The following is a 10,492-nucleotide window of genomic DNA, read 5'->3' as shown; positions in this document are numbered from 1 at the left end:
TCAGCTGGAATTGTTTAATTGTATTGTTTGAACTGATCCAACAATATGTTGTATAAGATTTTCTTTTCTGTCAAAGTTCTCTTTCGCTTTGAATTTCACTATGAACTATAGGAGCTTCATGAACTATGAATCATATAATTGCTTCAGTAAATTGCATCATTTAATTTTAGAGATTTAGGGCGCACTATAAAACAAATATAAACATGCTTTTACAACTGTAACAAATCTCTGTGCCTAAGTGATATTTCTGGTGAAAGCAATGTATTGTTAATGTTATCAAGTTGTATCAGATCGTTGAAAAATATTCCGAACCCTCAGTCAATGAGTGTCATAAGTTTGAAGTTGTGGAGTTTTACAGCTCGGAAAAAGACCACCCGGTCCATTATGTCTGCTCTGGTCATCATGCATCGATGTTAGTCCCGTTTTCCAGCACTTAGCCCACAGCTTTGTATTCTGTGGACCTTTAAATGATCATCTAGATACTTTTTTAAAATGTTGTGATAGTTCCTACTTCTACCGCCCTTTCAGACAGCGAGTTCCAGATACCTAACAGGGTGAAAAACATGCTTCCTTAAATCCCATCTAACTTTCTGCCCTTAGCCTTAGCTCTATGTCCCTAGATACTGATTCCTTTACTAAAGGGAAAAATGTCTTCCTTTCTACCTGTCATAATTTTGTAGACCTCAATCATGTACTCCCTCAGCCATCTCTGCCCTAAGGCAAACAGCCTCAGTCTATATAGTTACTCTTCATTGTTGAAGTGCTCCATCCCAAGGAACATTCTGGTGAATCTCCTCTGCACCCTCTACCACATCTGTCCTGTAGCGTGGTGACCAGAACTGCACACAGCACTCCAGCTGTGACCCAGTTAATGCCTTTTACAGCTTGATCATAACTTCTCAGCTTTTGTATTCAATGCCTTGTACAATAAAGGTAAGTATCCCATACAACGTCTTAACCTCCTATTCTGTTCCCTTCATGAATCTGTAAACAAGCACACCAAAGTCCCACTGATCTTCTGTACTCCCTATAGTCTTACCATTCATCATGTATTCCTTTGTCTTGTTACTCTCCCAAATTGTATCACCTCACACTTTTCAAAATTAAGTACAATTTTCCAGAGATAATAGATTCTCCAGCATCAGCATTTCCTGAGATAGCATGGTGTGAAGCTGGATGAACACAGCAGGCCAAGCAGCATCAGAGGAGCAGGAAAGTTTGATGTTTCGGGTTGAGACCTTTCTTCAGAAAAGTTTCTGAAGCAGGGCCTCGACCCAAAACGTCAAACTTTCCTGCTCCTCTGATCCTGCTTGGCCTGCTGTGTTCATCCAGCTTCACACAATTTGCCACTGTTCAGCCCATCTATATTGCCCTGTAGCCTAAAGCTTTTCTTCTCACTATATACTCACTACCAATTTTTGTGTCACCTACAAATTTACTGATTAAACCCCTATATTCATGTCTGGATCATTAATATACATAACAAGCAACAAGGGACTCAACACCGAACCTTGCAGAATGCCACTAAACAAAGACTTCCATTCACAAAAACAACTTTTGACCATCACTCAGTGACTCCTGCCATGAAACAATCTTTAGATCCTTAGATCCCAAGGATTCTTACTTTCTTGACCAGTTTCTCATGCAACACCTTATCAAAGCGTTACTGACTACATCCAATACATTACCCTAACCTACACATCTAGTTGCCTCCTCAAAAAACTTAATCAAAATTCTCCGACATGATCGTCCCCTGATAAAGCCATGTTGACTATGCTTGATTAATTCTTGCCTCTCCAAGTGGAGATTAATTCTGTCCCTCAGAATATTTTTGAATATTAGACTCACTGTTCTGTGATTGTTGGTTTATCCCTAACATCCCTCCTGAAAAATAATACTACATGAGCAGTCTGCCAGTCATCTAGCACATCTTTTATGGCCAGGGAGATTTTGAAAATTAATATCCCTGCAGTCTCCTCCCTGGTCCCCCACAGCAGCCTGGGATTCATCTCCTCTGGGATCTATCCAATTTAAGCACACCACAATCATTAATATCCACCCCTCTCAAAGCTGTTCCAGTATACCTTAGTCCTGTTCCCTGACTCCTACATCTACATCATTCTTCCCTGTCATGAATATGGAGTACTCATCTGTGTCATCCTACTCCAACCATAGTTTGTAACTTCAGTCCCTAATGGGCCCCACTCTTTCCCTGGCTATCCTCTTGCCCCTGATATACTTATACAATGCCTTTGGATTTTCCTTTATCTAGTCACAAGTGTATTCACATGCACCTCTTCACTTGCACAATTTTTTTTTAAGTAATTGCCAGCACTTTCTATCTGACTCTGGTGTCCTGAGCCCTCAGCATCTCCATAAGCTTTTTTTAAAATATCCAATGCTGTACATTCCTGAATATCCAGGGTTGTCTGGAATTTTTGGTCCCGCTCTTCACCTTTATGGGAACATGTTAAAGTATTTCCTTTTTGAATGCCTCCCACTGCTCTGGCGTAAATTTTCCAACCAACATCTGCTCCCAGTCCACTCCCAGTGACAATCAATGGAGAAATCCTCTACCAGAATCCATTCGCCAATTATTCAATACCCTGTTCTCTTTTTGCATAAACTGCTGTTCCCTTGAAAATTTGGTATTCATGTAATTCTGTCCTGATCAGTGAAAGATGAAAAGTTTTAACAGCACGCCTCTTTTTTTCAGCATTACTGAAGCCTGTAACTAAAATATTGTGTTTCCACTGCACTTTCAGATTGTGCATCCCATGCTGTACAGGTATGCTCATAAAAAAGAAAGTCGCATTCCCCATCAGACCTGTTACTTATATTCATTTCAAGAGGGCTAGAATATAAGAGCAGGGATGTACTTCTGAGGCTGCATAAGCTCTGGCCAGACTGTATTTGGAATATTGTGAGCAGTTTTGGACCCGTTTGAAAGGAAGGATGTATTGGTGTTGGAGGGAGTCCAGAGGAGGTTTACAAGAATGATCCTGGGGATGAAGGACTTGTCATATGAGGGCTGAGGACTCTGTTGGGTTTAGAAGGATGAGGGTGATCTGATTGAAACTTAAAGAATACTGAGAGGCATGGGTAGCGTGGACATGGAGAAGATGTTTCCACTAGTAGGACAGTCTAGAACCCAAGGACACAGCCTCAGAGCGAAGGGAAGACCCTTTAGAACTGAGGTGAGGAAGCACTTCTTCAGTCAGAGAGTGGTGGATTTGTGGAATTGACTGCCACTGAAAGCTGTGGAGGCCAAGTCACTGAGTGTATTTAAGGCAGAGATAGATATGTTCTTGATTAGTAAGGCGATCAAGGGTAATGGGGAGCAAGCAGGAGAATGGGGTTGAGAAACGTATCAGCCATGATCAAACGGTGGAGCAGACTTGATTCTGCTCCTGCATCTTACAGCCTTATGGTGCCATGTCTATGCAAGGGCAGGGTTGTGTTTCATTAAACACGGCCTTGCACATTAATGCAGCAAGATCTACTGATGATGCCAATTTTCTTTGGAAACTCTCGTGGATGTTTGAGCATGGCACATGACTGTACACAAGCTGATCATGTAACTCTTAACCATATGAACTCTGCTCACATAATTTCTAAGAATATTGTTATATTACTTTTATAATGGGCATGTTGTCTATCACCAAACCCTTCACTTGCAAATTCATTCCATGGATTGTAGATTGGCAAGATGCAAGAATCCAAATTCTATACCTTGGTAAGCAAAGAAAGAAAGCCTAATTTTAGGGCCTCCATTTCAGGGTCCCTCCAACAAAATCCTGAGATCTGAGAATCACTCCCACTGTGCCCCAACCTGGAGGATGTAGAACCCCATGCTGCCCAAACCCTATCAACTCCTGACTCCCCAGTGACTTCAGCATGTTATGGCTATCAGTATTAACAGGTGAATGGTTCAGCAATCACATTTGGAGCAAGGACCCCTAATTTTGGGAAACCCTTGTTCATTCGCAATGGCGAATTTTTAAAAGTACTGTCCGCTTTCACTCACTATGCACACATTAACCACTGCATTTCCTATAATAGTGGCTTCACCTCAACATCAATTGACTGCAAGGTGTTTTTGAACACTATAGGTTTGTGAAAGGCACTACATAAACATTTATTATCTTTATAATTTAAAAGATGCATTACAAATATGGAAAACTAATACACTTGAAAACCAGGATAATAAAATGTGAGGCTGGATGAACACAGCAGGCCAAGCAGCATCTCAGGAGCACAAAAGCTGACGTTTCGGGCCTAGACCCTTCATCAGAGAGGGGGATGGGGGGAGGGAACTGGAATAAATAGGGAGAGAGGGGGAGGCGGACCGAAGATGGAGAGTAAAGAAGATAGGTGGAGAGGGTGTAGGTGGGGAGGTAGGGAGGGGATAGGTCAGTCCAGGGAAGACGGACAGGTCAAGGAGGTGGGATGAGGTTAGTAGGTAGCTGGGGGTGCGGCTTGGGGTGGGAGGAAGGGATGGGTGAGAGGAAGAACCGGTTAGGGAGGCAGAGACAGGTTGGACTGGTTTTGGGATGCAGTGGGTGGGGGGGAAGAGCTGGGCTGGTTGTGTGGTGCAGTGAGGGGAGGGGATGAACTGGGCTGGTTTAGGGATGCAGTGGGGGAAGGGGAGATTTTGAAACTGGTGAAGTCCACATTGATACCATATGGCTGCAGGGTTCCCAGGCGGAATATGAGTTGCTGTTCCTGCAACCTTCGGGTGGCATCATTGTGGCAGTGCAGGAGGCCCATGATGGACATGTCATCAAGAGAATGGGAGGGGGAGTGGAAATGGTTTGCGACTGGGAGGTGCAGTTGTTTGTTGCGAACTGAGCGGAGGTGTTCTGCAAAGCGGTCCCCAAGCCTCCGCTTGGTTTCCCCAATGTAGAGAAAGCCGCACCGGGTACAGTGGATGCAGTATACCACATTGGCAGATGTGCAGGTGAACCTCTGCTTAATGTGGAATGTCATCTTGGGGCCTGGGATGGGGGTGAGGGAGGAGGTGTGGGGACAAGTGTAGCATTTCCTGCGGTTGCAGGGGAAGGTGCCGGGTGTGGTGGGGTTGGAGGGCAGTGTGGAGCGAACAAGGGAGTCACGGAGAGAGTGGTCTCTCCGGAAAGCAGACAGGGGTGGGGATGGAAAAATGTCTTGGGTGGTGGGGTCGGATTGTAAATGGCGGAAGTGTCGGAGGATAATGCGTTGTATCCGGAGGTTGGTAGGGTGGTGTGTGAGAACGAGGGGGATCCTCTTGGGGCGGTTGTGGCGGGGGCGGGGTGTGAGGGATGTGTCGCGGGAAATGCGGGAGACGCGGTCAAGGGCGTTCTCAATCACCGTGGGGGGGAAGTTGCGGTCCTTAAAGAACTGGGACATCTGGGATGTGCGGGAGTGGAATGTCTTATCGTGGGAGCAGATGCGGCGGAGGCGGAGGAATTGGGAATAGGGGATGGAATTTTTGCAGGAGGGTGGGTGGGAGGAGGTGTATTCTAGGTAGCTGTGGGAGTCGGTGGGCTTGAAATGGACATCAGTTACAAGCTGGTTGCCTGAGATGGAGACTGAGAGGTCCAGGAAGGTGAGGGATGTGCTGGAGATGGCCCAGGTGAACTGAAGGTTGGGGTGGAAGGTATTGGTGAAGTGGATGAACTGTTCGAGCTCCTCTGGGGAGCAAGAGGCGGCGCCGATACAGTCATCAATGTACCGGAGGAAGAGGTGGGGTTTGGGACCTGTGTAGGTGCGGAAGATGGACTGTTCCACGTAACCTACAAAGAGGCAGGCATAGCTGGGGCCCATGCGGGTGCCCATGGCCACCCCCTTAGTCTGTAGGAAGTGGGAGGAGTCAAAAGAGAAGTTGTTGAGTGTGAGGACGAGTTCCGCTAGGCGGATGAGAGTGTCGGTGGAGGGGGCCTGGTCGGGCCTGCGGGACAGGAAGAAGCGGAGGGCCTTGAGGCCATCTCCATGCGGAATGCAGGTGTACAGGGACTGGACGTCCATGGTGAATATGAGGTGTTGGGGGCCAGGGAATTGGAAGTCCTGGAGGAGGTGGAGGGCGTGGGTGGTGTCACGGACATAGGTGGGGAGTTCCTGGACCAAAGGGGAGAAAATGGAGTCCAGATAGGTGGAGATGAGTTCGGTGGGGCAGGAGCAGGCTGAGACGATGGGTCGACCAGGGCAGGCAGGTTTGTGGATTTTGGGAAGGAGATAGAAACGGGCCGTGCGGGGTTGGGGAACAATGAGGTTGGAGGCTGTGGGTGGGAGGTCCCCTGAGGTGATGAGGTCATGAATGGTGTTGGAGATGATGGTTTGGTGCTCGGGTGTGGGGTCATGATCGAGGAGGCGGTAGGAGGTGGTGTCGGAGAGTTGGCGTCTGGCCTCGGCGATGTAGAGGTCAGTACGCCATACTACCACTGCGCCACCCTTGTCTGCGGGTTTGATGGTGAGGTTGGGGTTGGAGCGGAGGGAGCGGAGGGCTGCCCGTTCTGCGGGGGAGAGGTTGGAGTGGGTGAGAGGGGTGGAGAGGTTGAGGCGGTTGATGTCTCGACGGCAGTTGGAGATGAAGAGGTCGAGGGAGGGTAGGAGGCCTGGGGGTGGTGTCCAGGAGGAGGACTTGTGTTGGAAGCGGGTGAAGGGGTCAGTGGAAGGAGGGTTGGGTTCCCGGTTGAAGAAGTAGGCATGCAGGCGAAGACGGCGGAAAAACTGCTCTATGTCCGACCGTGACTGGTATTCGTTGATGTGTGGTTGTAGGGAGACAAAGGTGAGCCCCTTGCTCAGGACTGACCGTTCGTCCTCAGTCAGTGGGAGGTCTGGGGGGATGGTGAAGATTCGGCAGGGCTCAGGGTGGCTGTCTCCTCTGCGGTTGCAGGCTGTGGAGGTTGTGGGCGGAGCGATGATGTCGTCGGCCGTGGGCGGGGTTCCGTCGGCGTCGACCGTGGGCGGGGTTCCGTCGGCGTCGACCGTGGGCGGGGTTCCGTCGGCGTCGACCGTGGGCGGGGTTCCGTCGGCGTCGACCTCCTAAATGCAAAGGAAAGATACAACCCCCAACTGGAAACTTTGCATGCAGCGCGTGCGACCAACGGTTTTCAACACAGTCAGGCCTTGGTCAGCACGAGAGGCACAGACACCCGGTTCTGCGTAACGAGAAACGCCTCAAACCGGCACCTAGAGTCAAAGGCAAACCTGGGAGAAGTGACCGTGTATGGTCACAGGAGGAGGTTGCACTCCTGAGGGAACTAGAGATGAGATTTGCAGGATGCAAATATATAAACAAATCGATTGCAGGCATCCTGAAAACGAAAACACCCAAGCAAATCTCGGACAAACGCAGACTCCTGGCAAACACCCCGACGGAGGCCCAAACGATCTGCGAGTCGGCGGCAGACTCGAACGATTCTGACGCAGAGGGCGTCCGGGAGAATTCCAATGATGAAGCCCAACGCCCAAGAGCTAGCCGGAAAACACCGGCCTCGATCCCTAAACATCGAGACGTAGACGACCAGCTAACACAAGCTGAAGAGCTCTTGGGTGCAAGGAAGGACCTGGACACACTTGCCCTCGGAATCGGACTAGTGGAAAGCATTACCGACCTACTTTTAAACAGTAGGAAAAGACAGGATAAAAACAAAAAGCCCCGAAAAGACCGGGCCAAGAAAGACAAAAAACCCGGTAGCAATACCGGAGCTAAAAAACGATGGGCAGCAAGCAAAGCGCTGTTCAGAACAACACAGTTGCTATACAAAACCAATCGGCGCCAGCTGGCTCGCGAGATCATGGGGGCGCCGACCTCATCCGCTTGTCCTCTAGCAAAAGAGGAATTGGAGACATGTTTCCGTGAGAAGCTGTCTAAAGCAAACGAGAAATCCAACATCAACAAGTATGCTCCATACTCAGGAAAGGTCGATGACGGGTCCTTGATGAAACCCATAGAGGTAGAGGAGGTCGAGGCAGCCATCAAGGGGATAGACCAGAACAGTGCCGCAGGGCCTGACGGCCTGAAACTGGAGGATATCAGAGCACTACACGAGGAGGAGGAAACTCGTCTACCCCGCCTCTTCTCCCTATGGCTAAAGTCAAGTACAATCCCCGATTCACTAAAAAAGAGTCGAACGGTCCTGATTCCTAAGTGTGAGGATAAGGAACGCCTGAAAAACATTGACAACTGGCGACCAATAACCATCGGTCCAATGCTGCTCCGACTATTCACGAAAATAATGGCAAAACGCCTAAGTGAAACAGTCGAGATCAACCCCAGGCAAAAAGGGTTCCTAGCAGCCACTCCCGGATGCAATGAGAAAAACCAGTGTTATTTAAACAAGGTCTTCAAGGCAATGAAGCTGAAAGATTTTGTGCACTTTTTACAACTTTGTACATTCCAAAAGTTACTGGAGAATTGAAGACTTCATGGAATTAACTTTAGCTGTGTCAGATATGATACAGAAGTTAGAAGAAAGATGGAGTTAGCCAGAAGTAATTTTGTGACAATGAAAGATATGTCAGCACAAGAAAACCCAAACTTTTAATGGGGAAAAAGTTCACAAGATGCTACACGTTATTCATTTTCCAGAATCCTGACTGACTAGATCTATGAAAGAAAACAGAGGCTTTTAAAATGTGAATGCTAAGATGTACGCTGAAAATTCCATTTACAAAGGAGTAGCTGAAATATACAAGCAAAAACAAACTCTAAAAAGTGACACCCAGCGCTGAAAATGTCAGTAGTTCAGCCATTTGATCACAGTTGTAAAGTGACAGAGATCCACTCCAAATGGCAAAAGGCAGCTGAAAGAGTAGTCAACCTAGGTGTGTTTGAATGAGGGATATTATAGAATGGTTACAGCTGCGCTACAGGAGATGTGTACGGTTGGTGCAGGACAGATAAGTATGGGAGAGTCAACTGCATATCATCTGGCAGGGCTATCTACAAGCAACAGCAGCAAACAGCGTTAGCAACGTGAGAAAGTAGAAAATCAACTGCACAACGAGGAGACTCAACATGGAGAAAAGTCAATGGCAACAACTAAATTGTTAGCTCACATAAAAAATTGGTATTGGTCTTTTAAGAAATGTTTACTCCGTCAGATGATAATGTTGTAGATAGGAGCAGAGTGAGCCAGAATCATTGGACAGCGCCATCTGTTGACGCTAATGTATATTACACTAATACTTCAGATCTCCGGCGAGAGTTACCTCGACAGCATGACATTGATGAGTTGCAAGCAGCCAGGTAGGTTAAGGAAAGGCCAAGCAGCATCTCAGGAGCACAAAAGCTGACGTTTCGGGCCTAGACCCTTCATCAGAGGATGATGAAGGGTCTAGGCCCGAAACGTCAGCTTTTGTGCTCCTGAGATGCTGCTTGGCCTGCTGTGTTCATCCAGCCTCACATTTTATTATCTTGGAATCTCCAGCATCTGCAGTTCCCATTATCTCTAGGTTAAGGAAAGAATGGTTTAAAATAATTTTGGCATAATTCTGGCATAAATACTCCAGTTCTGGAAACAGGAGGTAGCTTATTTATGAAACTGTGCTCAAGAATTTTTGTTTCGCCCAAGGTGCCTTACGGCAACAATGGAATTCCAGCCATTATCAAGCTGATTAAATGTTTGTTCATTTGAAGGGGTGGACAGCTAACCATCTGATGAGGCTAAGCAAGGCTTTTGAGATGGTGCCCAAGAGGGTTGAGAGAGAAAAACATTGATTAATCACAAGGTCAACAGGATTGACTGCCCACTCAGTATCCCTCAAAAATCAGAATGCCAGGGGCCGGATTAAGGTACGGGAATGTGTCAGACCCCTAAACTCCAGAGTCGTTCTGGCTTGATAGAGGTGGCCGCATCAATGCTGTTGAACCAACAGCTTGAGTTGGGGGGGGGGCAACCTCAGAAATGGTTCACAGTGCAAGAGGAGCAGCTTGAGGCCAGCTGCCTGCTGGATGATGTGAAGGCAGTGCTGTGGTAACCTGAGGTATTGGTGTGTGGTGGCTGAAGTGAAGTGGAGTTGGAGAGTGCTGCACCCTCCAGGAGTGATCTGTGTGCTGAGAATCCAGGGGTTGCAACGATTGTGGAGTGGGGGTTTGCGGGGAGGGAGTGTGCTACTCCCACCGTGGAAAGTCACATAGAGAGGACCTGCTGGGAGGCAGAAACTGCAGTAACATGGGTCTCTCATCATATAGACTCCTGGGCCCTGACTGACCCCAGTGTAGGTTATCCATCACAGAGCCTGGTTCCATTAGAAGGTACCTGTACAGGAAGAGGCTGAGAAGCTGTCTTTGAGCAATTGCTGGAAATCACTCCAACCCTTACTATTTGCCCAGATCACTGGAACAAGTGAAGCGAGCACTGCCATTAATGTTGGGTCTAGCATTTCAGGCATTTTTGGACAATTGAACTTGCTAATCATGTATCAGAGATAATGGGAACTGCAGATGCTGGAGAATCAGAGGTGACACCAGTGATGGAGTTGAACGTTCTCCAGGACCTCCACCAGT

The 10,492-nt window shown here is 47.8% G+C and overlaps 1 protein-coding gene across 1 annotated transcript in view; it reads left to right on the top strand.

Annotated features, from left to right (window-relative positions):
• The first annotated feature begins 7,100 nt into the window (after positions 1-7,100).
• LOC132211014 (uncharacterized) overlaps positions 7,101-10,492 on the top strand; it is a 29,354-nt gene continuing 25,962 nt past the window's right edge. The window contains exon 1 of the mRNA XM_059655237.1: positions 7,101-9,232. Coding sequence (XP_059511220.1) covers positions 7,248-8,402 — 1,155 coding nt within the window. The 5' untranslated portion in view covers positions 7,101-7,247 and the 3' untranslated portion in view covers positions 8,403-9,232. The remainder of the gene's footprint in view (positions 9,233-10,492) is intronic.

This window comes from Stegostoma tigrinum, chromosome 27 (assembly GCF_030684315.1).
Source record: "Stegostoma tigrinum isolate sSteTig4 chromosome 27, sSteTig4.hap1, whole genome shotgun sequence".
NCBI lineage: Eukaryota > Metazoa > Chordata > Chondrichthyes > Orectolobiformes > Stegostomatidae > Stegostoma > Stegostoma tigrinum.
This window is presented reverse-complemented; position numbering and strand designations above follow the sequence as displayed.